This window comes from Mytilus edulis, chromosome 4 (genome assembly GCF_963676685.1).
Source record: "Mytilus edulis chromosome 4, xbMytEdul2.2, whole genome shotgun sequence".
Lineage (NCBI taxonomy): Eukaryota > Metazoa > Mollusca > Bivalvia > Mytilida > Mytilidae > Mytilus > Mytilus edulis.
In genome coordinates this window covers 57,186,021-57,213,513 of record NC_092347.1, presented here as the reverse complement: position 1 = coordinate 57,213,513, position 27,493 = coordinate 57,186,021, and the positions used below count along the sequence as shown (strand labels likewise).

Below are 27,493 nucleotides of genomic sequence, written 5' to 3'. Positions count from 1 at the left end.
CAAATCTGACATGGGGTACAATTGTTTATCAGGTCAACATTTATCTGCTCAGAAATTTTTAGATGAATCGGATAACCCGTTGTTGGGTTGCTGACCCTGAATTGTTAGTTTTAAGGAAATTTTGCTGTTTTTGGTCATTATCTTGAATATTATTATTGATAGAGATAAACTGTAAACAACAATAATGTTCAGCAAAGTAAGATTTACAAATAAGTCAACATGAACGAAATGGTCAATTGACCCCCTTAGGAGTTATTGTTCTTTATAGTCAATTTTTAACAATTTTCATAAAATTTGTAAATTTTTACTAACATTTTCCACTGAAACTAATGGGCCAAGTTCATTATATATAGAGATAATTTTAAGCAGCAAGAATGTTCAGTAAAGTAAGATGTACAAACACATCACCATCACCAAAACACAATTTTGTCATGAATCCATCTGCTTCCTTTAATATTCACATAGACCAAGGTGAGCGACACAGGCTCTTTAGAGCCTCTAGTTATCATTTATATATATAATTGGTTTGGCATTCTATACATGTAACGTATCATCTCTTTCGATATAAATGTGCAAAGTTTTTCAATCTGCTATAAATACGATATAAACTAGGAAATAAGTTGAGGACGAAAATATCGTGAAATAAAATAACTGGAGTTCATTATATGCTTATTTTTATATTCGTATGTATTGTGCTCTTATTTCAAGGAGTTTTCTCGAAATCGATACAAAATATAACCCAATATGAAAACAAAATAGACGCTTTAGAAAGATCTATGGAATTACTTGAGACGCGTTTAAACAACTTTACTGGAATTATGCACAATGTGACCAATAGTAAGTTGATTAAATGTAAATGTAACAGGTCAAGTTGAATCAAGCATCATGAGCATGGTACAACATATGTTTTGCCTTTTTAATAACATTGTAGAAATATTGATTTGCATTAGTGCGAAAAAGATTCATACTTTCTCTTAGAACAATTCACAATACCCAGGTTAACGCTGTGAGTTCATAAGCATTTTACAATCTAGCAGGATTCTTAATTTTACAGAAAATGGAACATTATAAGTTTTTTCTCTCACTATGGTCACATTTTTTCAAACTAACGATTGCTGTAAAATAAAGGGCCATGTGTAACTTATATGTTAAGTTTTCATATCTTACTTCCCTTATCACTTAATATTGCTGACATTTGAACATAACAAACCTCTACATGATTGTTTTGCTTGGTATTTCTTCAAAGATTTCCATTTTTTGTAGAAAAGGATGTGCTCCCATTATTGATTATTATATATTATTAAAAAAAAAATAACTCGTTGGCTTGGGTTTCTATGGGTTTTGCTCTGTTGCATTTTTTGGGGGGCGGGGAGGGGGGCACTTTTTGAGAAGAATATTATCCCAATAGAAAGATTCATCGTAAATATTTATTTGTTTTCGTAGACTATGGAAACGTATAGCGGAAAACAATTTAATACTGAATTAAGGGTGCGATAATTGAGTGCATACGTGTATCTAGCTACGATTCCCAATTGAAATTTAGATACTTTTATGAATTAAAATAAATTTCATTACAGAGTAGTTTTGCAAGCAAATTTGACGAGGTCATTAAGTAGAAAAGATACAATGGATAAGCGTAGATAAAAGAGGACAACTAGTGATCACTAGTTTGTTTTTTATGAATCAACACTTATTCATTGTATCTAATACTTAAACGTTTGTGTCGATTTTTTGTTAGGAAAACTTGATTTATAAACAGGAATAAATTAATGAAGGAAAGTTTATGTCATCATTTAATAACTTATTCAAGCACATTCTATGAGCCTGAGACCATAAATGTAATTTGAGATGGGACAATATTATGAAGACTTTAAGAATGATGTCTTAGCTAGTTTTTTTTCTCTTCCAAAAATTAAGTAACAGTTACACACTGGCAGTTATTAAAAAGGCGTGTTTAATTTTTAGGTCAAGGTCAGGAGAAAACCCATCAGCTTTTTTATGTCGAATTGAGCTCAGCTACAATATTAAATGTCAATTCAATTGTGAAATTTAACGAGGAAAAGATTGACGAAGGAGACAACTTTAACACAGGAGATGGAATCTTTGTCGTACCAGTCTCCGGGATTTATTTGTTTTCATGGACTATGCAAACGTATAGTGGAAAATATGTGGATACTGAATTAAGGGTACAAAATTTAGTTAAAGGACCACAACACACATCTTTATCATCGTCAGCTGGAAACTTTGCAACAACACGAAATGTACTTTGTAGTGCAAGTAAAGGTGATCATGTTTGGATTCAAACTAGCAAGCGCTATTCAGAAAACACTTTAGTTGTAGCTAATGGTGCAAGGTGTTCCATTATGGGAATATTGATTCATGACATTAATTGAAAAAAGAAATTCATAAAGAAAAATCATTCGCGGTCACTATTGGAGTCATGTTATTTCTTTTATGTAGGTAATAAAAAGACTTACAAAATACATTTAGACTATTTTCAATGCATTTTCTTTTTATATCTTTCGTTATAAATTATATGAGAAGTTTTTCGTTTGTATACACACGGAGATTATACATTTACATACTGCAAGTTGTCACATTAAGGAGAGAATCAGTTTGACCCAAAACTTTTTAGCTAAATGTGTAGATATAGTGAAGAAATAACACCAAGGTCAACCTAAAAGATTGTTTTTGTATTAAAGCAACTAAGGTTTTAATAATTTGTGTATTCTTCAAGTAAATATTGACAGTAATGCAAATTGCAAGTCGCAAAATTGAGTAGACAGCCTAAAATATATAACATTAGTTTTGAAATAACCATAGTTATCAGAGGAAACAAACGCTAGACTTTTGTCTAATTTTATCCATAGTTATCCGACATGCATTATACTAGTTCCTCGACAGTGTGAACATTTGAGATAAAACTCAGATTACACTGAATTTTCAGTTCCTCAGGTTTTTGAAACTTATCATCAGGATATTACACCTGACCTGTTTTAGTTTTTCACTGACAAAGGTTCCACGTGATAACATGCACGTTTAATTCAATTACCAAAAGTCTGGTCCTACTCTTATTTTGTTTTTGATCAATCTTTTTCACAGATGAATAATTATACATTACATGTATGTGCCAGAAGAATCCGTAATTTTGATTGGATAACAACGCTTAAAAGTGCGTCATTTTGAATTTGAATTTACGCCCATTGACAAATAATTCATCCATATCTAGGATGGAAACACATTAACAATTAATGCAATAGGTAGGTTCTTAACACAATCTCTACACTTAATCGGAATTAACTTCCCATTTAGAACGGGGATGTCGTGTATTTATACGTTCCGCACAATCAAATAGATGCCCTTATTTAGCAAAGAGTTGACCGCCGGATTGAAGAAATGCAAGAGACGACAATAATTAACAAGCGTTAAGCTGTCAACAAAAAAGATAAGAAGAATACCTCAGGTCTGTGTTTTACTCCACTTTTGATATTTCTAATATTTTTAATGTCCTATGGTTAAAAATCATTTTATCACATTTTGTAAGTCATTGTGTCTGTTATTCGTTTCAAATGTACAAGTTGTATTGAAACAAATTGTTACTATGGAGAAGATACAAATAAGTAATCTAAAACAAATACTTAGTATTTATCAACTAGTGTCAAAACGGAAATACGACGAAAAAGACCAGCAACAGTCCGTTGTGTTACTAGTTACAAGTTAAAACTCGGTGAAAAGTAGTAGTCCGTGCTGTCACAATGGACGAAAAGAGAAAGCTATTACAAGACTAGTTGGATAATGTTGTCGTCTATGACTCGGATATTTCACAATGGTCATCTAAATCATATCAGTATCGTACATTTTGCAATGAACCACTCCAACTTTACAGTTCCGGACTCCATGTTCAATATATGAAGCAGACTTAAATCAATTATCACCGATATAGCGTAATGTTAATGTCAGATAGTTTTCATTTATCTAGAGAAGATCTTTTTTGGAATCACGCAAATAACAAATAAACAATTAGGCAAATAGAGAAACAAAATTTGGTTACACATAAGTTGATTGTCTTATGTAAAACATGCACTCCAAACGTAACAAATGTCAGTGAAAAATAGATTGTTGATGTTAATTAGGAATCCTATTCATGATCAACGCACGGAACTAAAAATCTTTACATCTGATCAAATTCAGTTTCAGAAGGGCTCATCGACGTTTTTTTTAAAGATTATAAATCTGTATCTAATAAAGAAAAGGGGAGACTATATCGTAGTTATAATCTGTTATATTTTTTTTTTATGCCAAATCACAGTATTTGTCGAATTTTTATAATGTATTGTAGACTGTTGTTGGTCTTTCCGTTATTCATCATGCCAATTTTTTTCAGTCAATTTTTTCCTTATGAATTGCTTTTTCTGTCTGTGGTAAGCTTGTCAGTAAGATTACAATATGAAAAGTTTTGAAAAATATTTACAATGATTCATACCTTTTTGCCTTAATGACCTACTAAAATCGGGCGTCTTGTGTTCTTTTATTTATTCTAACCTTTAAAGTTGTAAAATAAACCAAGAGGGTGAGAAAAAATAGACACACAATGCCATTTTCAACAGATAACGGAAAATAGAAAAAAAACATTAAAAAAAAAAAGATACCTAAAGATTTAGCAACACAACTCCCTACAGAAAATAAATGTTACACCAGGTGACCCACTAGGCTAAGAATTGTATGACCAACCGGTCTCATGCTTTGTAATGCCGCTTAATATTTATTCACGTCCATTCCAAAAACGAAAAAAACTATCATTGATATCTTTGACCTATCTTTGTTCCAACAGAAAAAAATACAACGCCAGGACCAAAACATATAACATAAATTATTTCACATCATAGAGTAAAGCTGTTCCTTTCTGATTTACAATCAATAAAATATTTCTTTCTTCACTAAAACGAATCCCAGTAATTTTGTCTATTCCATTTTCTTTCGTTAATATGGTTCTTGCGTATGTACCGTCAGGGGACAATATAACTACACTATCATTGTTCTGCGAAGCGACATAAACGTTAGCTTCTTTGTCAACAGTAACACCACAAGGACCATCAATGATAAATTTGTCTTTATATTCCCACACCATCTGTCCTGCCATGGTGTAGCATGTGACGGTATTTGCCTCTAGACAAGTATGATATAGTTTATTTTCAAATGTTGTGACGTAATTCCAGAATCCCTTTACATTCTGTTTTACAAGAGAAGATGTGCTTCCCCCGGAAAGTGAGACTGTCTTGATGCCTGTTCCTTGTTCATAGTATACTAATTTATCTTGGTATAACGACACTCCACAACACCAACAGGATACTTGAACCACTTTAACAACTTTTTTTGTTGTAATGTCAGCTATGTCTATTTCATATGGAGACCAATTGTGGGAGACAGCGACGGTTTTATCATCGATACAAGTAACGTCTACAGGACGGTTCGATACGAACATTTCACAGTCTAATGTTCCACTGTCATTCAGAACTATTACGCGATTATTTTCAAAGTCAATGAATATCATTTTACCTGATGGTGTGATATTGCATCCTGTGACATAATTTGGCTTATTTCCTTTCTGCAGGTTAAGTGTCTGTTTTATCAAAAGGTTGATGTCGTCAATTGATTTAGGTTTCGTAATTTGAACGGACATCAACTGGGCTTCGTTTTCATTTTCAGTCCTAATGATGATAGAAGGGGGCGTCATCTTTGTTGAAATGGCACCAAATGTTGTAATTGTTGATAATATATCAGACAATTTGTCATTCCTTATAAAAAGAAGGTCTGTAAACTCTAAACTTCCATTCTCTGTCAACTCATGCAAGAACTGTTCTTCTTTGATTACATCTTCTTCAATTCTCTTACTTCCAAGAAAGGTCTGAAGATCAGATGCATAACTCTTTATATCGGAAATAGTGTTTTGTAACACGGAAACGGTATCGTTGTGAATAGTAAGATTTGAAAGCAAATGTTCTATTTCTTTGGTAATTTTATCTTCACTAACTTGCAATTCATTGAGAATCTGCTGCTCTAACTTATCAAGATGGCTATTTATTTTTCCGCGAATATCTCTTATCTCTGTTTGAAATTTCTGTCGCTGGTTTTTTATGGTTTTAAGATTCTCTTCCCGATCCTTTGTGATTTTATCTATATTTAATTTCATATTGTCAATATTTTTTTCTATGTGTTCAATTAAAGAGGACTCTTTTGATGATCTAATTATGTCATCGATTGCAAGAACTTCGCATTTTCTATGGACAGTAGATATACAAATAGGACAGCAAAGACTTTCATGTTGAGGGCAGTAGTTTTGGAATTTCTTATCATGGACAGGACAGTGTTGTTTTATACTGGCTATGGAAGGTGGTAATTTGGAATAGTTATCGACGGAAATGACGTCATGGTTTCTTGAGGACTTTGACGCAGTGTGGTACTTTAAACAGGACGAACATAAGCCGTCGTCACATTCAGGGCACCAGTGTTCAGCAACTGTTGTGACGTCCTGAACTTCACAAACGCCACATAAAATATTTCCTTTTGTGGCCATTGTTCCTTAAATAATAAGAAAACATGTTGTATGCGCTGTATTAAGTTAAAATTCAATATTGACATACTATCTGCTAGGCATTGTATATAATTTTCTTCATTTCGAACATTTTAACATGAAATAATGAATATTATCAATTTAGCTCATCAACGTCAAATTTGCTTTAATGAACTAACTGTTTTCCCAGTGATTAAAACTGCAGTATCGTCTTGATACCTACTATATCTTTCCAGATTACGTGGAAGCTTTTTTGATTGTTGTGATTGGTACTTTTTTGCAGTATTTTTGTAAAGGAGGGACGAAAGATACCAGCGGAACAATCAAACTCATAGATTGAAAATAAATTGACAACGCCATGGCTAAAAATAAAAAGACAAACAGACAAATAATAGTACAGAAGACACAACATAGAAAAATAGAGACTTAGCAACACGAACCCCACCAAAACCTGGGGGTGATCTCAGGTGACCCGGAAGGTTAAGCAGATCCTGCTCCACATGTGGAAACCGTCGTGTTACTTATGTTATTACACATCCGGTAAATAGTCTAATTCGGTAGGTCAAACTCGTGAAAAGGGATGGGTATTGTAGCTACGACATAAGAAACATATCCGATATAATCTGTGAAACGGTTATTCCATAACGGTCAGCCGACTGGTGTAAAGTTGAGCGATGTTTATAATCGAGTCAGTATATAAAATCAAAACAAATTTAGGAAATTACAGGCGTAGGGCTGTTATAGACGACTATATGGTATAGGTTTTCTTATTGTTGGAGGCCCCACGGTTGTCTATATATTTTTTTAACATCCACCTCATTTGAACTTAGGTAGATAGGACATATGGCTGTCTCATATGCAATTGTACTACATCTCCTTATATTTTTATATTAGAACATAAGAATTTCCGGATTATTTTTTAAAGTAAGTTGCATTTTACTCAACAATGTTTTTGATAGTTCATAGCAGAAAATACTGACATTTTTAAAGGAAAGGGTTGATTAGTTGATAAAAGGTAATTGAACATATCATATTGAATGCCTTCATTTAAAACAAGAATAAAGAAGCGATAAACAAATTTGAGGTAGCAGAGTGAAGATAAGTTTTAAATCAGTTTTGCGATATGTTCAAAATACAAGAAATATTGTGGAATATTTTCATTTATCATTTCTTTCTCGAGACAGAATTGGTTCTGCTGGACAAAGATATAAAAGTTCCCTTTGAGATTTTGAAACACCTAAAAAGTATAACATGAAACAAATTACACAACACAGTTTCAAAAACTTGAAGGATGCAATGTTCAAACAGTAAGTAAGTAAGTAAATTATTTATCATAGTTTCATATGTTTTTTCACAAAATATTATATAATACAGTGAAATATAAAAACAACAATTAGAAGACCCGACCCTTTGACATAAGTCACTTTAAACATTTATGACAATGGTACGACGAACAAAAGAAATCAATTTTATCGAAAATTTTCATAAAAAAAACTTTCTGCTAATCCACGTTTTTCTATTTATATTTACATAAAATAAGGACTAGCTAATTGATTTAAAGTTCTATTAATGGTGTCAATATTCTGCTATAACTCTTTTCATTTAAAAATTCGTAAGGTGTTCCACGTAACTCCTTTTCTCGATTGCGATTTCTGCTGTCAGTGTAAAAGTGTAATGTTGACTTAAAAATGAGTCCATTTAGCATTATAAAATAGATTTTAAAAAGAAAATAACATTTTCATTAGATGCTATTGCAGTATTGAAGATTAGCCAAGTTTTATATAAAAAAAACATGAATGTTTACTTATTTATCATGTCAAAATGTTTAATCACAAACTTTAAATGTTTACTGTAAAAAAATAAGTCAGTCTACTGAAAATGAAAAAAAATATATTTTCTAAATTTTCTTTCTCCTATTTATCAAAAATCTTCTGCAAAAGTTTTATATGAAGGTTTTAAATGTAAAATAAGTTAATTGTCAGTTACATTCGTAAGAATGAAAATAAATCTTTTCAAAATTTTATACTGAACATTACTTTTTGGTCAAATTACGTAAAATTCCATGGAGGTTTGACAAAGTAATTGTTGACTGAAAAACTTTGACTTCAACCTGTATCTACTTGTTTACTTTTAAAAAATAACTAAGTCCATTTATCAGCGAAAAAATGTAGAAAATGAAAAAAAAATGTTTCAAAAGTTTGATCTGAATATTATTTTTTGGTCAAAAACAAGCTAACTGCTAATAGACTGTTGTTATTTATGTATTATTGTCATTTTGTTTATTTTCTTTGGTTACACCTTCTGACATCAGACTCGGACTTCTCTTGAACTGAATTTTAATGCGCGTATTGTTATGCGTTTACTTTTCTACATTGGCTAGAGGTATAAGGGAAGGGTTGAGATCTCATAAACATGTTTAATCCCGCCGCATTTTTGCACCTGTCCCAAGTCAGGAGCTTCTGGCCTTTGTTAGTCTTGTATTATTTTTAATTTTAGTTTCTTGTGTACAATTTGAAGTTTAGTATGGCGTTCATTATCACTGAACTAGTATATATATTGTTTAGTGGTCAGCTGAAGGACGCCTCCGGGTGCGGAAATTTTTCACTGCATTTCAGACCTGTTGGTGACCTTCTGCTGTTGTCGGTTCTTCTATGGTCGGGTTGTTGTCTCTTTGACACATTCCCCATTTCCATTCTCAATTTTATTCTGTCTAAATTTCCTAAAATCCATGAAGGTTATAAGTGGTGTTTGGTTTTGAAACACTGTTTTACAGTACAGTACAGTTAAGGGGTATTGACAGAATGTACAATAAGTGGTTTTATTTTTTATTAATTCCAAGTTATAATTGTTTTTTGTTTGTTAGTTTAGGTTCACATATTGGCAGTTATCAAATAGTCTTATTCTAGGTATGTTGGCGTTTGTTATTGTTGCAGTTCAGTGTTTTTATTGTTCTGTTGTTTTCCTCTTATAGTTGATGTGTTTCCCTAGGTTTTAGTTTGTAAACCGGGTTTGTTTTCGCTTAATCGATTTATGGCTATTGAACAGCGGTATACTACTGTTGCCTTTATTTAGCAAAAAGAGACGAGGATACCAGAGGGATAGTCAAAGTCATAGAATGAAAATAAACTGACAACGCCATGGTTGAAAATAAAAAGACAAATAGACAAACAATAGTATAGAAGACACAACACATAAAATAAAGACTAAGCAACACGAACCCCACCTAAAACTGGGGGTGATAGCAATGTTTCCTGTTACTTTGTTTTTATCCTTATTTCAAGAAAATAAAAACAAATCTTTGCATACTAATGTTCAGGTGCACACATTTATGATCATTTATGCAATATATTATATTATGTATATTATCATTTAAATGGGTTCAGTCAGTATATTTCTTAATCTAAGATATAACGAGATGATATACAAGTACCAAGCCAGGAATATGACAGTTGTTATCCTTCGTTTCATGTTTTCGTGCTTTTGATTTTGCCATTTGCTTAATGACTTTCCGTTTATAATGTTCCTCGGAGTTCGGTATTTTAGTTATTTTACTTTTTTTTTATACAACCTCAAATGTGCCAGTTTTTCATACATCAACGTAAAAGTCTAAAAAGAATCGTCTATCCACACATAAACAATAAGAATATTATAAGTATTTTAAGGATTTAAAGGATGCGAAGACCTTCTTTGCTAGAGAGTCTAGATTGAAAGGATGTTTGTTTTTAAATACACTAGAAGATGCCCGCGACATCGCCGTTCGATTGGGCAATATAAAAAAGAAGATGTGGTATGATTGCCAATGAAACAACTGTCCACAAGAGACCAAAATGACACAGACATTAACAACTATAGGTCACCGTACGGCCTTCAACAATGGGCAAAGCCCATACCGCAAGTTTGAAACAAAGAGTTTTTTTTAATTTCGCGGGTAGCACGTCGTCAGAGCATGCTCGAAAGCGTATAAGACACGTATCGATAACGGTCTCAAAATTTGGATATTTACTCAAAACTGGCGTTTTATAGACACATTTAGGAAGTACAAAACACTACATGTATACGTCATATCACAAATATTTCTGATTTTGTATGGTTTCAGAGGAGTTGCGGCTCAATGAAATCGGTCTCTTCCTTTTTATATAGTATAGATTTCACGAATAGAATTATCAATATGCCTAAATTTTATATTGAATAATTTAACGAAAATTATAAATAAAACAAGAATGTGTCCACGGATGTACACGGATGCCCCCATCGCACTATCATTTTCTGTGTTCAGTGGACCATGAAATGAGGGGTCAGAACTCTAAGGTTGCATTAAAATTAGAAAGATCATATCATAAGGAACATGTATAATAAGTTTCAAGTTGATTGGACTTCAACTTCATCAAAAACTACCTCGACCAAAAACTTGAACCTGAAGCGGAACAGACGAACGAACGAACGAACAGACGAACGAACGAACAGACGAACGAACAGACCAACGAACGCACAGACATGAAAACATAGTAACCATATGGGGCATAAAAAAACTAGAAAGAGTTAACACTTGTTATGTTACTACATCAACATGTAGTCTTAATGGTCATGAAAAGAAATTGAAAAATATGGCCTTGTTTTCACCACAAAATATTCTCTGAGTACAGATAAACTGATGCATCTAGGAAAAGTTTAAGGCATGGCATGACCTAGATATATAAAAGTTATATGTAGTTTATGTTACAGAAAATCAAAAACTGACCTGGATTCTGCTGTGCATTTTTTTCCAGTTTGCAGAATAAATAAACTAGTAAATGCGTTTCATTTGATACGGTCCACACAGTTACACAATTTAAATCACCTACTGTTTGCAGGCTACTGTCCTTTTAAATCAATATAACTCACAACATTTATCATATGAGGGGATCTACCCAAACATCTCTCTCAACTTAGTTTATTTTGGCAACTTCTGCAGGAATGAAAAAAAAATGAATAGCAAAATCCAGTGAAGTTTTGAATATTCTGAAAATGCATTTAAATTTATATATTTAGGTACAGTCATGCTCCAAACTTTTTCCAGGCGCACAGGGTTGTCTATACTCAGAGTGAAATATGTGGTGTAAATACGGCCATATTTTCTAAAAGGTTATGTTGAATCTTAATATATTAAATAATGAAATCGGAAACGAGATGTGATATCAAATATTATTTGTTATATATGTATGCAAGACAAAACAATCAACACAAATACACCTAAACGTAAAAAGATTTTCCTCTGAACAAGATCTTAACTTAAGGTTTACAAATGAATCTGCAAGAAACAAGTTTATAAGATGCAAAACAACCTTAATAATGCACCTTCATTTCACTTCTAAAGGTCATAGTAACATGTGTTCTTTATTTAATATCAACTTGATATCAGACTACACAGGAAACCAAACGGCGGCCTTTTGATTATTATACTTGGGTGACCGAACTGTCAAATGACCATTATTTGTGCATAGCATGTTGCTTTTAATGGATAAAACTTACATGACTGATGTTCCAAAAATCCAGCTGACGACATCCGGATGTATAAATGTGATCATGTGACAATACTGTATTGGATAGTTTAGTCACGATATAAATAGATATTGACGAACGTATATTATTACATTACATAAAACGATAACGGTTTTGCTTATTATATTGTTTGAGTACTGTGTTTTATTTAATTCAATTTCGTTTTGTCATTATTTATGAACAGTCTGATCATTATTTGTTGTGTCTTACAGTTTTGGTCTCAGGAGACATATCTTAAGTTATTTCAATTTGGTTTCATGCTTGAAAATCTGCATCCATCTAGGTTAACGTAAACACCGTTTAAAGTTCATCATAACCTTTTGGCTAATATAATGGCCGTATTTACACCACAAATTTTACTCTGAATACAGACAAACCTATATGCAGCAACTGCAAAAGTTTTAAGGGATGGCAGGAACTAGATATATAAATTCTAAATGCATTTTATGTTTTAGAAAATTAAATTCTATATATAACATGTATAAATTTTGGACTATTTTAAATCTCGGGTCTATTTCTGAAATTTATTCTTACATACTTTTGATTTATTAACCCTGTATGCTAACATTGCCTATGTAAATTTTAAAATTGTTTGTAGGCACATTGAACGACAAATCTATGTGACGTATAAAATTTTCTGACGTCATACACACAAATCAATGAATGTGTTTGTTGAAAGATGTTTTTGTTTTCTGTTAAATTGTTCCTTTTAAAATTGTTATACGATGATGTACCCATATTTTGACTATTTTATTTATTGTGTCTGTTTAGTTAACGCATCAATGTAAATATAACGGAATTTGATGAGACTGTCATCAAAGTGAGAGGGTTAACGCTATAAAACCAGGTTTAATCCACCATTTTCTACATTTGAAAATGCCTGTACCAAGTCAGGAATATGACAGTTCTTGTCCATTCGTTTTTGATGCGTTTTGTTATTTGATTTTGCCATGTGATTATGGACTTTCCGAATTGATTTTCCTCTAAGTTCAGTATTTTTGTGATTTTACTTTTGATATACTTTACTAGATTATGCTATCCAGTTTTTTTTCAGAAGGTGCCAAAATAAACTAAGTTGGGAAAGAGGTTTGAGAATCTCCCCTCATATAATACATGTTGTGAGTAGTATTGATTTAAATGGACAATAGATGGACAATAGACATCTGCAGACAATAGGTGATTTAAACTGTGTAACTCAGTGGACCGTATCAAATGAAACTCGGCTGTTTGTTTATTTTGCTATCTTCTGCAGACTGGAAAAAACTGGACATCAAAATCAAGGTGTTTTTTATTTTCTGAAACGTATACTACATATAAATTTTATATATCTAGTTCCTGCCATGTCTTAAAACTTTCCTAGATATACCAATTTGTCTGTACTTATAGTAAATTTCGAGGTGTAAACACGGCCATATTTTCCAATTTCTTATGATGAACCTTAAAATATCAAATCAAAAGTCCAGATTATGGCAATGGTACGAGGCTTGTGCAACTACCTTTTAAGAAAGTATCATTGCATATCTGGTGAATGGTCATGCCGTTTTTAAGACTTTGAGAGTCGATGTTCGCAGTAGGTTGAAAATACTATAAAAAATTGTATGAATATTTGAAAAATATGGTATATCAATTGTTAATAATTTCGTGAAAGTTTTGATACAATTATTTTATAGTACAATTATTTTATACAGAAATTTCAATTTTATTCTTATCTTAGAATTTAGTTCAGATTCACATAGATATAAGTGTAATGAGGATACCATTTGCTAAGAATATATGTATTGTTTAAGGCATGATCTAATTTTTTCTGTAAATTTTCTGTGTGTAAGCTATGTATGTAATTGCTCCTTTTGGCTTTAATTGATCAATTATGCGTTGTATGTCCGACTTAACAAACTTTAATTTTCATCTTACCGGGTGAGGGTTGTTCTCTTCAATCTTGTTTAGTTCTGTATCATACGTTTGTCTTTTAGATAAACTATGTTTTGTGTCACTTATAAATATGAAAGACAGTATAGTTTTGTTCAAACTATCTGTAATATTTATAAGAAATCTTACTTCTTTCAAAGAACGAACTTGATATCATTAGCATTTCTCAATCACAAGTGAAATACAGCCATCAAGAATTCGATGTGCTCTTTATTCTTCTTGTCAGCAAAATAAAAATCAAATGATATACGATGAAGAAACCCAGTTAACATGGAAACAACGATTGTAATGTAAAATATTCATAGTTATGTAAGCTTCAAGCCTATCAATATGTATTGGTTTAATTTTACATTTCTTATTAACCTTAATAATGCATCAACCCTAAAATTACTATACTTGATCTTTCGATAGTTTCCAACTGCACAGATAGAGTGTCTAGCTCCATATTCTTATTTTCATATTAAGAAAAAACATGGACAAAGTACACAGTTTATAATAAATCCATCATTGATACCAGGATTAAATTTTGTACTTACGCCAGATGTGCGTTTCGTTTACAAAAGACTCATCAGTGACGCTCGAATCCAAAAAAAATTTACAAGGCATAAAAAAGTACGAAGTTGAAGAGCATTGAGGACCAAAATTCCTAAAAGTTTTGCCAAACAGAGCTAAGGTAATCCATTCCTGAGGTAAAAAAGCCTTAGTATTTCAAAAATTCAAAAGTTTTTGAACAGTTAATTTATAAAATTGACCATATCAATGATAATTCATGTAAGTGCCGACTACTGAGCTGGTGATACCCTCTGGGAATTAAAACTCCACCTGCAGTCGTATCGACCTAGTGGTTAAAAAAGATCATTATTTAAATTCCCTAGAAAACTCCTGCTTCTGCACAGGCATTTTGCATAATTAAATGTATTTTAGATATAATTATAATGAGATGCTTGCTATATCTATCCATATCATGTAAAGTAACTATATGCGTAATGTTAACTAGTTTTCAATTGTAAATGTTCTGTTATGGTTCACAAAATATATCTTCTAAAGCAAATCTCAATGTCAAATTAATTTCGAAAATATCATTTAGTGAGATTCTGCATTTATGTAGAAAAAAACTGTTGGTTTTATCAAGCAGTCATTACTTGAGAATATTTTACCCATTTAAACAAAACTAACAACAGATTTAGGAAGGAGATTCCGATTATAATTAATGATACGTTACTATATTTAAATGTTATCTCATTATCTTTTGTTGTTTTCTCCTATTTCCTCTGAATCATTCTCTAATTCGTTCATCCAATCATCTATATCTTCGTTTTCCTTTTTTGTAATTGGTTCGATGTGATTTTCAAGTTCGTTTACGAGTTTCTTAATGTTTGGTAATTCGGCATTCCACTTATTTTCCTCGGCAATTTCAGCTGCTTCTCTCGCATGCATGCGGGCGAGATCAATCTGATTATGTTGTCTATAAAGCTCAGATTTGGCAATCTGAAACAACATCTTTCGTCTTTTCTCCATACCTTCCCAGATATTGGGTTTTTCAATAAAGTCCATAAAGTTTTTTGCTGCTTCTCTATCACTGTCGTCCACTTTAACACTGTTTATTCGTTTCCCAAAAAGTCCGATTCCTAATCTGCAAAACACCATTTTAAGCATAAGCATTCTTTGGTAATCTTTTTGAACATTTTCATCTTCTCCAGAAAACTGAGAAATGGCAAGTTCGGCAGTTTTTAGTATTGATTTTTTAATTTCACTAGAGGGATTTTGTTCGTATTTCTGTGAAAGTAGGTTAACCTCAATATAAAATACCATGCCTGTTTCTTTACACGGAACCACATGTTCAGCGTGATTTTTTGAATACTGCAAGTAACCTAGCCCTACGTCTATAGATTCTAGCATGGAAATAGCTGATCCATATCTACAAAATACGATTACAACTATTGAGTTAACAAAAACTGCTCTCATCAGAAATAGTTCAATCATGTCAATAGTGATAAAAAAATTGAAAAATGAAAAATAAGAAAAATACTTTTGAATTCAATATAAACATGTGGTAATGATTATAGTGACTTAGCTGAAATACCCATCCGACAATAGTCTCTTACCAGTTACTGTCAGAAACTCATAAACAAATATCCTTTCATAAGGACTCCGTTATAAAATATCCCGGTAACATAACTATGAACGTTTACTTAAAGTTAAGATAAGCACCATAGTCCCGGGTTTAAAACAAAATATCTTTTATTCGATGGATATCCAATCAACGACAATGTAAATTCCGTTTCTTTTAACGAACAACGAGATTACCCACAATTCTTTGAACAAAAAAAAAAGATTTTGAAAATGATTGTAATCTTGCTGCACGAAATATGCAATATACCATAATGAGGATTTCTTTGAAAAAGAAATAATGGGTTTTAATTGATTATACCTTGCTAAATATGTCATACTGCTCACTTGCGGGTTTGTTGTATATGGAATCGTTGACTCCATTTCTTTAAAGATAGGATTTTCATACAAAGATACGTCATAATTGACACGTTTAAAACTAGCTTCAGCCTCGAGCGAGGTGAATTTCAGGTCTGCAAGATTCATACGTGCTTTTACGTTCTTTAACCTGTCAAGTTTGTGTTTTGAAAACTTGTCGCCGATTTTCCCTACAAATTTTCTAAATTTATCAACGTCGCCGTCATGGTTAAGACGTTTGAGTCTGTGCGACATCCTTGAGATTCTACGCCTGTTTTCTGTAAAAACATCGATTTTCTTTATTGGCTCATAGATAAAAGCATGCTCTGTAATTGTGTCTTGGTTACTTGATGTGTATGTTTTTGCATGGTTGTCAATATCCGGTTCAGATACCTCTTTTCGTTGATATATCAGTTGTTCTTCTGTTTGCAGGTTTTGATTTTCATTGATGTTAGCTAATGTTTCTTTTATCTTCTCAGAAAGAAAATGATATGTTTTACTGAGCGCATGAATGAAGCTTTTAAACTTGCATTTACTTCCGTTCGACGTAATACGTCGTATGAAGAGTTGGCATAATTTTCCTCTCGATAAATTGAGGTCTAAAAGTTCCTCATAAAGTGATCTGGTGATTTGATCATCTTGGAAGAGATATGGAGTTATATCATTAGGATTTACATTGTGTATCAGATCTATCAAGTTTTTTTGAATGGCTTTCCTTTCCCTTTCATTCATATTATTCAAGACATAGTCAATACTTTAATCTTGAGCTATGTACGGTAGATGTGATGAAATTTGAACTCTTTTAAACCTGTCCATTGAAAACTTCACACACCATCGCAGACAACAATCGACACCTAGAAAGAATTTACACAAAAAGAATGATTATTTTTTCGAAAATTTAAACTTACAACAAAAAAAAATATATCTAAGAATTTCCATAAACCCTTTGCGCTATGGAGTTTGATTTGTAGGCAAGGGTCCTGAAATTTGAACTGATGTAGAATAAGAAAAAACTGTTAACTATTAGAAGTTACCTGAAGAATGGGAAAGAGGGGATTTCAAAATAGTTTGCTACGCTAATAACTAAAATCCCGAATTCCAAGGGAAATTCACAACGGAAAGCTCATAATGGACATGTTCACCATAAGCCGAAATCAAAATCGAAACCGATTCCGAAACCAAAAATAGTAGGGAAAGGTAAATATTTATAATGTTAATTAGTTCAACCTTTTTACTCCATTATATTGTTTGAAAATTGAATACAAAAGACAGAGTATTACTTCAATTCGTCAATTCACATGAATCTATCAAAAAGCAAAGTTAAATTCAACCATTATTTAATTATACCAATGCAAGTAATATACGATTTAAGGTGTTCATTTATTTATGATGTACATTAAGCAGGTTTTGTAGTAGGGTAATAGCTTCACATAGTTCTACAACAGGTGCAATAACGTTCGGGACTATGTCTATAAATATGGAATGTTCTACATAAACTCTTCTGCACGAATCTTTTCATCGACAAATTTGCGTTCATCGTAGATAAATGAATGTTAATTGCGTAGCTGCCTTACAGTATATAGTATTGCAATAGGATGGTCTAGTTGATATATAATATCGTCAAATAAGTAACAATCACGAAAAAAAGGTAAAATATAGTGTAGACCGATCGCATCCATCAATCTGCAAGTCATCGCGTCATTGTTATGACCTATAAACCATATTTGATGTAACTCATTTTCTTTCCTGTGTCTCTCATTACATAAGTGTACATGATTATAGTGTATACGACGATGCCCACTATAAAACATGCCTGGCTTTTGGTTGACGATTTATTATAAGTTATCTACGTTCATATCCGTAGATATGGATATTTTAACACCCTGAAGTACCCCAGTACACCATGAGGCGTAGCCGAAGGGTGTACAGGGTACTGAAGGGTGTTAAAATATCCATATCTACGGATATGAACGTAGATAACGAATTTATCCCCGGTCTTAGTCCGAATCGGGCGAGTTTTATGGAAATTCGGGTACAATGTGTAACGTGAAAATAACGTTTTTTTCATTATCTAAAAAAGTTTTATTGAAATTTGGAAATTTTACATATTTTTTACGGGGTGTAGGGTACTACCTTTGGTAGAACCCTACAGGTAGTCAAATAGAAGACGTTTTTAATTCGGAGACAGCGAAACTGGATTGAGTCAAATTTGGCGCTCAATGTTGTGAGAGTTACGTCATAGATGGTGTGACGTCAACGTGGGTCATTTGCATAGCTAGGTCAGCAGTCCCATTCCTTGAAAATGATGCAGTTAAGTGATGCATTTAATAAATTGAGTGTAAATGATCGGCATAATAAGACAAAATCTTTAATGAATTAAATATTTAATAACAAACGTCATGGATAATCTACAGAATTCACTATTTCACAAGGAGCAATCATGGAACTAAGGAAAACTTGCGTGAAGTTCCCCGGGATAATGGTTAGCAACATCCGGGGATATGGGTTAGCAACACCCAGGGGCTATGGGTTTTGTAACGACGTGCGTTAACCAATCGAAATCCTAGAAATATACTAAGCCGGGGATAATATATGATAGCTAGGTGCCATCAATAGATCCAACAGTTTCTTCCAATTCTGGCCAATCACCCTTCGTAAATTCTAATTTTTCAGCTGACGGATATGTTATCAATGATCTGAATGCTTGATGAAGAATTGACCAAATTTCATGGATAGCTTTATGAAATAAAGTTTTGCTAACACCAAGAACAAATAGATAATAAGTAATACTTTAAAAATATAAAAGGCTACTGTAAATAGTATGTCCATCACAAATGTGTTAAAGTAAGTTTTTATTTTCTTCATAACAATTTAAACAATGAAATAATTTCCTTAAAAGTCGAGGATGAATATTGAAGTACCTATCACACCAAGAGGGGGTAATCAAACGTGTTCCAGAAAAAAGAAAAGAAAAGGAAAAGGAGAGAGAAAACATGAAAATATATAACATACTGTTGAAATTAAGTTTGCCGAAAGCACCATCAAGCTTTTCGGACCCCCGTCCTTTGATACAGATTAACAGTAGTCATACAATTAAAATAAAATAAAAAAAATGTGTGCCTTCATAAGTTTTTGTTTTGTTCACTAAGGCTTTTCTACCTCAGGCATAGATTACCTTAGCTGGATTTGGCAAAACTTTTAGGAATTTTGGTCCTCAATGCTCTTCAACTTCGTACTTTATTTGGCCTCTTTAACTTATTTGGATTCGAGCGTCACTGATGAGTCTTTTGTAGACGAAATGCGCGTCTGGCGTATATGCAAAATTTAGTCCTGGTTTCTATGATGAGTTTATTTATATATATATTTTCGGAACGATATTGCATATATTGTAGACCTATGTATAGTTCTTTCCCTTAGACGAAACTTGATTCATAATTAATGTACATCATCACTAATAAATTTACATCCAAATCTTAATTGTAGATTACTTACTTAAGTGTATTTAATACTCGTTGAATTCAATTTTGCTTTTTTGATAGATTCATGTTATTTTTTTAATTGAATAAATACTCCATCTAGTGTTTTAAATTTCAAACAATAAAATGGAGTAAAAGGGTTGAGTTAATTAAAAATGATTAACATTTACCATTTACCTTACTACTATTTTTTGTATCGGCTAATGGTGAACACGTCTAATAAAATGGCAAAATCTAACGCTCCAAAAAATCAAAACCAATGGAATCAACTGTCATCTTCCTGACTCAGTACAGGCATTTCCTTATGTAGAAAATAGTGGATTAAAACTGGTTTTATAGCAACTCAACCGTTCACTTGTGTGGAAGTCGATTGTTTTTCCAATATATTGACAACAATATGTCAGAAAAACAAACAGAAATGATAGGTATAAACGTAAAAAACTGGGATACAGCAGTCAACTTTGCAATATTATCTTAATCACTTATAAAAACAAATAACTGTTTCAATAGTTATCAAAGGTACCAGGATTATAATTTTGTACGCCAGACGCGCGTTTCGTCAACATAAGACTTGTCGGTGACGCTCTTCTAAAAAAAGTTATAAAGCCAAACAAGCACAAAGTTGATGAGCATTGAGAATCCATAATGCCATCAACAGAAATACAAAATGACCTATAGATAATAGTACATGACAACCCTAATATATGACCTTAGCACAATTACACAATGGTGGGATGCATAAGTCTCAATCCACGTCATTAGAAGAAATTTGACATTTTCCCACAACAATATTAAGGATACTTATAGCAGCATTACAATCAAAGATTTAAAAACCATGAAATTTTGAATTTCTAACATTTTCTAGTGGATTTTTTACTCGTTCGACTGTAAAGGTGCCGTTTCTTTGAAAAGTGTAAGGCTAACTCACCACAGTATCTTGTTCAATCAGAAGAAAAAAACATATGAAGCATATTATACATAATCAAATTATATTTAAAATCATGACTTCTATGAAAAGATTTTTCATGGAACGGGGTCCAATTCTTGAACTGTTGTGTTATCTTAATGTAGTACCTAACACTACAGGGAGATAACTCCTTAAAATCAGCTAAACATATATTGTATTTTTAAGGAAATATTAAGCTTCGTAATGATCAAAATTAGTGTTTATCAAACTGCTATCCAACCATTTTTTTCCGAGAAAGTGATTGGTTCAAGTTTTCTGGAATTTTCATTATTTTTTTCAAAGGGTCAAAGTAAATATTTTGTCAAAATTTACTAAAAAAATTAAACGAAACAAATGAATTTTAGTCAAGGTGTTCGGTACCACCTTAAAACTGGCACCTATTTTAAAGTATTTTTGTTTATTAATCGTACAGTTCAACATTCATACATCCCATACATTCTATAACAATCTGTAAACGCTTAAAAGGGCACATAAGAATTTCGTTACTTTGTCAATAATTTTATGTTTTATACATTATCTATTGACAAAGATATAAATTAGTAAAACTGAACTAGTATATATATTTGTTTATGTGCCAGCTGAAGACGCCTCCGGGTGTGGGAATTTCTCGCTGCATTGAAGACCTGTTGGTGACCTTCTGTTGTTGTCTTCTCTATGGTCGGGTTGTTGTCTCTTTGACATATTCCCCATTTTCACTCTCAATTTTATCTTGTTTTGAACACCATCCTATGTTTACTGTAAGGTTGGACGTTTTATAGGTACCAGATCGAAATATCAAGGCAAAATGTTAGTTTTAGTTCAAACATATTTATTTATAGTCGATTGAGAAACTAGTTATTGCAACTTATATAAATCTCTTTCCACTTTTTGGAGTGCGAGTGTTGTCTTGTTGTGGCATTAGCCTGCTTTTTTAGCTCACCTGGCCCGAAGGTGACAAATACAAAAATCTTCTCCTCTAAAACTACTGGTCCAAATTTAACCATACTTGGTTATAATCATCATTTAGGTATCTAGTTTCAAAAATGTGTGCGGTGACCGTGCTAACCAACCAAGATGGCCGCCATGGCTAAAAATAGAACATAGGGGTAAAATTTAGATTTTGGCTTATAATTCTGAAACCAAAGCATTAAGAGCAATTCAGAGATGGGGTTAAATTGTTTTGCAAGTCAAGATCTATCAGCCCTGAAATTTTCAGATGAATTCAACAACTGGTTGTTGGGTTGCTGCCCCTGAATTGGAAATTTTTAAGGAAATTTTGCTGTTTTTGGTTATTATCTTGAATATTATTATAGATAGAGATAAACTGTACACAGCAATAATGTTCAGCAAAGTAAGATCCACAAATAAGTCAACATGACCAAAAAGGTCAGTTGACCCCTTAAGGAGTTATTGCCCTTTATAGTCAATTTTTAATAATCTTGTAAATTTTGTAAATTTTTGTAAATTTTGTAAATTTTTGTAAATTTTAACAAAATATTTTCCTCTGTAACTAATTGGCCAATTATGAATTGAGATAATGAGATAATTGTACGAATCAAGAATGTTCAGTAAAGTAAGATCTACAAACACATCACCATCACCAAAACAAAATTTTGTCATGAATCCATCTGTTTCCTTTGTTTAATATGCACATAAACCAAGGTGAGCGACACAGGCTCATTAGAGCCTCTAGTTTTAAACAATCATGGTGTTATGGTTCGCTATCAATATGGATCCACCATTTATCGTCCATTTCCGACGGACTATCATCGTTTCACAAGATCATACTCGCAAATGGTTTAAAGTCAGAGCCGCAAATTGAGTCCTCAAGCCTGGAACCTATGTGTTAATATTCCGATGCCCTAATCACTACACCACGGCTCTTCTTGTTGACGTTATATCGTTATCAACAAATGCTATTCAGTTACATTTTTGAAATTCATCAACGGGTCTTATCAAGGGAAAGTCTTGAAAACGTTTTTTTTCCTGGCAGGGAAGTCAAAATCACAAAAATTAATGTTATTGACGTATGTTTTACAATAATTAAGCTGTTTTGTAGACCATTATCCCGAAATTGAATATTTCAAATAATATGAATATTTTATATTTTTACACCTATTTTATTTGTACCAGATAAACAGATGTACTAAAGGCAACAGTAGTATACTGCTGTTCAAAAGTCATAAATCGATTGAGAGAAAACAAATAAAGGTAACAAACTAAAACCGAGGGAAACACATCAAATATAAGAGGAAAACAACAGAAACACTTAAGTGCAACAATAAACAAAACGACAATGTAACACACACAGAAACGAACTATCCATAGGTAATAGGTGCCTATCAATTGTGTGGTTTCTAGTTGAAGCAAAAAAAAATCGTTACTTTAGGAAGAAAGTATACTAAAATCGTTGAGAATACGATTTTTGGGATAATATCTAAATCTTCGCAGCTTCGGTATTTTGTTCTGCGACAATAAACAAATTATCAATCTCTTGTTTTCGTCAAAATTGAATATAAATTAATGTTATGATTAAATATTCTAAATGTATTGTTTTGTACTACATGATACCTAATTTTGTATTGTATTGAGTTGTATTATATGACAAGCTATCACAATAATTGTGCTTAGTCATAGTATTCCTCCCCTAATAAGGACAGTCCTCCTTTAAATGTCAGAATTTGATTGAAAAGATTTGGGTCAAAACGATTTATGTTATGGTTCTATTTAGTCAGAAGCAATATGAGAGAAACTATAACCGTAATTGTCAATCTCAACAAAACATGTTGAATCTGTTACCAATGATTTTCCGTCGACTTCTGGTGAACATATTGGACAGTAATATTATCTTCCTCCATTACCCTATTCATTAAATCCGTGTTTGAATAAACGTTTTATAAAAAAGAAAATAAAAACTATCTAAATATACAAGATATGCATAAAAGAGACAAGCTGCTTTTGTTATTCGAGTGAAAATTGTTTGAATTTAACTATATTTTACCTTCATAGCTTCGGTGCAGCAATGTATACTTGATAATGATATATAAAACTATCGATGTTTACAATATGTCTGAATCCCAGTTATTAATAGACATTTACACATTAGGCGTTTACATGTTAATATTAACATGACGTAGTAATTATATTAAAAATCAATTGTACTTATAGGTCACGGTTGGTTGGATAAAAATATCAAAAAGGCTACGCGTATTTATTACATTATAGTGTGTAATAAGGCTTAGTGAGGGAATTCGATGTTTTCTTTACCACGGTTCATGTAAATTCACATTATTTTAATACAGCTAAACTAATCAGAATAAGAAAAAAAATCAGTATTTTCAAATGATGTTGCTAAGTATGTGTGTATTTATTTTTTTACAAAACAACGGTTATTAAGTAGAAATATTTGTTGTTTTTTAAACCAAAACTTTATATTGCCGTGAACATGTCAAATGTAAAATCAGAAAATTATATGAATACATGCAGACCGGTTTTGTGATACTAACAAACGGTATAAAAGTGTTTTGTAAAGTGTTGAAACAAATCACATATGTCCGGTGCTATGGACGAAATCTACATCGTCTTAACCTTTGAAAGTTACCAATGACTATTGATAGAATAAGATTCACCTTCAAAATCCTAGTGAGGATCCAGTCTTAAAATGTCAAAGTAGAATAAGAAACTTACAAATACAGTCATAACAAATGAAAGTTAAAAAGAAAATGACAAAAATACCTAACTCCAAGGAAAATTCAAAACAGAAAGTCCCTTATCAAATGGCAAAATCTAAAGCTTAAACTCATCAAACTGATGAAAAACAACTGTTATATTCCTGACTTGGTACAGGTATTTCCTTATATATAATAAGGTTGATAACGTTAAATAGTAATGTTGCCTTTAAAATGTTTTGTTGTAAAAGTTGAAAGCAATGCTAACTGTCTTATGTAGACGAAACGCGCGTCTGGCGTACTTAATTATAATCCTGGTACCTTTGATAACTTTTACACCACTGGGTCTATGCCACTGCTGGTGGACGTTTCGTCCCCGAGGGTATCACCAGCCCAGTAGTCAACACTCCGTTGTTGACATGAATATCAATCATTTGGTCATTTTTCTAAATTTCCTGTTTACAAAACTTTGAATTTTTCGAAACACTAAGGATTAACTTATCCCAGGCATGGATTACCTTAGCAGTATTTGGCACAACTTTTTGGAATTTTGGATCCTCAATATTCTTTAACTTTTTACTTGTTTGGCTTTATAAATATTTTGATATGAGCGTCACTGATGAGTCTTATGTAGACGAAACGCGCGTCTGGCGTACTAAATTATAATCCTGGTACCTTTGATAACTTTTTCTGGGTAGTTCACGCGAAAATAGGAAAAAAACTGGAAAAAGCGAAGAAAAGAATTTTAACATCAATATATTAATGGATCAGTTCTTAACAGTTTAGTTCTGTCTGAACTTTCTAGTCGAAAAAATTATTCAGTCAATATTCATAAAATTTCAAGTTCTTTTTAGACGTATCATAAGAGTTAAGCACTGTTCGAAGACTTTCAGCATATTTTCAGATTTATTTCTGAATATATAAACATGTACTTTATTTCGCCTTTGTAACTTTTTGGATTCGAGCGACATTGATGAGTCTTTTGTAGACGAAACGCACGTCTGGCGTAAATAAAAAAAATTAGAATGTCAACGAGTACTCGAGTACTCGAGTATCGCTCGGTAGTACCGAGTATCGATTACCAAAATGATACTCGACTTATCGGTTTCCTGTTGCTTTCTTAAGTTTAAACAACAAATATGTTTTTATTGCGAGCACCTAACGGGAAATAATATATTATTCAAAATTAATAAAGATTAAAATATGATTCAAATGATTTTGTTTCAATGTCAATTAAAATTACTCCGAACACAGGTATATGTAGGATATATGAACAGGAACATTTTTTCAAGGCTGACATTTTTAGCTACTCTAAGTCAAGTACTATCCCAACTCTGTACCGTCAGAGCATATATTTCCGTCAGCAGGACTGTTAGTTACCGAACAAATTTGAGAAATCGCTACGTCCCAATAAAAGTTGACAAGTTATAAAAAAAATTATGGTTTAAATAAGAACAAATTCGTTGCACCCTGTATCGACACTCAGAACATGATTAATCGCATTCGAAAGTTCTAATCATCGACCTTTGTTGATAATTAAATGTGTTTTTTTAACGGTTCCCAAATACTGTAGTTTGAGTTATTATTTTATTAATTATAGATATTGATTAATTACCTGATTAGATAATTACCAGTTTACATGATTATTACATGTAGTAAATGAGCTATTAGTTAGGATAAAACATTCTTTGAGACTACTATCTACTATTTGGTCATAATGTTAGCTATTTTATGATAATAAGACAACGAAATGCAATACAGAAAATGGGTATAATTTTTTGTTTCCATTTTGTAATTTTTTTTTACAGAGCGAGTACTCGAGTATCGCTCGGTAAATCCAACGAGTTATCGATTAGTAAACCTTGCCCGAGTTGACATCCCTAAAAATATTAATCCTGGTATCTATGATGAGTTTATTTACAACCACTGGCTCGATGCCACTGCTGGTGAAGTTTTAATTCCCCGAGGGTATCACCAGCCCAGTAGCCAGCACTTCTGTGCTGAATGAATTATCATTGATATGGACATATTTATAAAGTAACTGTTTACCAAACTTTTGAATTTTTGAAATACTAAGGCATTTCTAACTCAGGTAGAGATTACCTTGGCTGTATTTAGCAAAACTTTTAGGAATTTCGGTCCTTAATGCTCTTCAACTTCGTACTTTAGTTGGCCTTTTTACGATTTTCGGATTCGAGCGTCACTGATAAGTCTTTTGTAGACGAAACGCGCGTCTGGCGTAAATACTAAATTTAATCCTGGTATCTATTCATTTAGTCCATTAAATTTTCAGAATAATGATTGACGTTTGCCTGATAAGTGCAGCAAAGTTTGAGTTCAAATAGTTTACAGTATAGTTCCAGATGTTTATCTTGATATCTCCCAATGAATACGATATTCCCGTGCTTGTATTTCCTATCATGATTTCCTTGATTGGGGGTTGCTGCTCACGAATGTGACCTACCGACTAAGACTATTTAACGAATTTGTAATACCATGAGCAACACGACGGGTTCCAAATGTGAACAAGGATCTGCTTACCCTTCCAGAGCACATGAGATAACCCCAGTTTTTGGTGGGGTTCGTGTTGCTTATTCTTTAGCTTTCTATGTTGTGTCTTGTGTACTATTTTTTTGTCTGAATGTCTTTTTTCTGAGTCATGGCGTTGTAAGTTTATTTTCGATCTGTGAGTTTGACTGTCCCTCTGGGAAATTTTGCCCCTTTTTTCTCTGAGGTGTGTCATTAAATAGTTTCTGTAGGAACGAAAAAAAATGCCATCATAGTCCAAAACAGAGTGTATCTTTCTGATATGCAAAATAAATTTAACTTTCATATATCAAGTAGATGCCAGGCCTTAAAAATTTTCAAACTGCACAGGAACTGCACTCAGAATAGTTTTTGA

At 32.4% G+C, this 27,493-nt stretch overlaps 2 protein-coding genes across 3 annotated transcripts; both read right to left on the bottom strand.

Moving 5' to 3' along the window:
• Positions 1-4,799: 4,799 nt before the first annotated feature.
• LOC139520024 (uncharacterized) lies at positions 4,800-12,148 on the bottom strand. The gene is made up of 2 exons (XM_071312410.1): positions 12,080-12,148; positions 4,800-6,579 (listed from the first exon to the last, which is right to left on the bottom strand). The coding sequence occupies exon 2, from the start codon at positions 6,572-6,574 to the stop codon at positions 4,871-4,873; it is 1,704 nt and encodes a 567-aa protein (XP_071168511.1). The 5' UTR covers positions 6,575-6,579; positions 12,080-12,148; the 3' UTR covers positions 4,800-4,870.
• A 2,079-nt stretch (positions 12,149-14,227) lies between these two features.
• Positions 14,228-24,083, bottom strand: LOC139520023 (uncharacterized). Of its 2 annotated transcripts, XM_071312409.1 has the most exons (4): positions 23,925-24,042; positions 21,864-22,010; positions 16,467-17,355; positions 14,228-15,953 (listed from the first exon to the last, which is right to left on the bottom strand). In XM_071312409.1, exons 3-4 carry the CDS (start codon positions 17,231-17,233, stop codon positions 15,278-15,280), a joined length of 1,443 nt encoding a protein of 480 aa, XP_071168510.1. In that variant the 5' UTR covers positions 17,234-17,355; positions 21,864-22,010; positions 23,925-24,042; the 3' UTR covers positions 14,228-15,277. The 2 variants fall into 2 exon arrangements, with proteins under 2 accessions (XP_071168510.1, XP_071168509.1); XM_071312408.1 differs by lacking the exon at positions 21,864-22,010 and having other exon boundaries at positions 23,925-24,083.
• Between the last annotated feature and the right edge of the window lie 3,410 nt (positions 24,084-27,493).

Coding starts and splice junctions, on each gene's coding strand:
- LOC139520023 (XM_071312408.1), bottom strand. CDS start 17,233: ATGAATGAAAGGGAAAGGAAAGCCATTCAAAAAAACTTGATAGATCTG. Junction 15,954..16,466: donor AGTATGACATATTTAGCAAG/GTATAATCAATT, acceptor CGTATTTTGTAG/ATATGGATCAGCTATTTCCA.
- LOC139520024 (XM_071312410.1), bottom strand. CDS start 6,574: ATGGCCACAAAAGGAAATATTTTATGTGGCGTTTGTGAAGTTCAGGAC.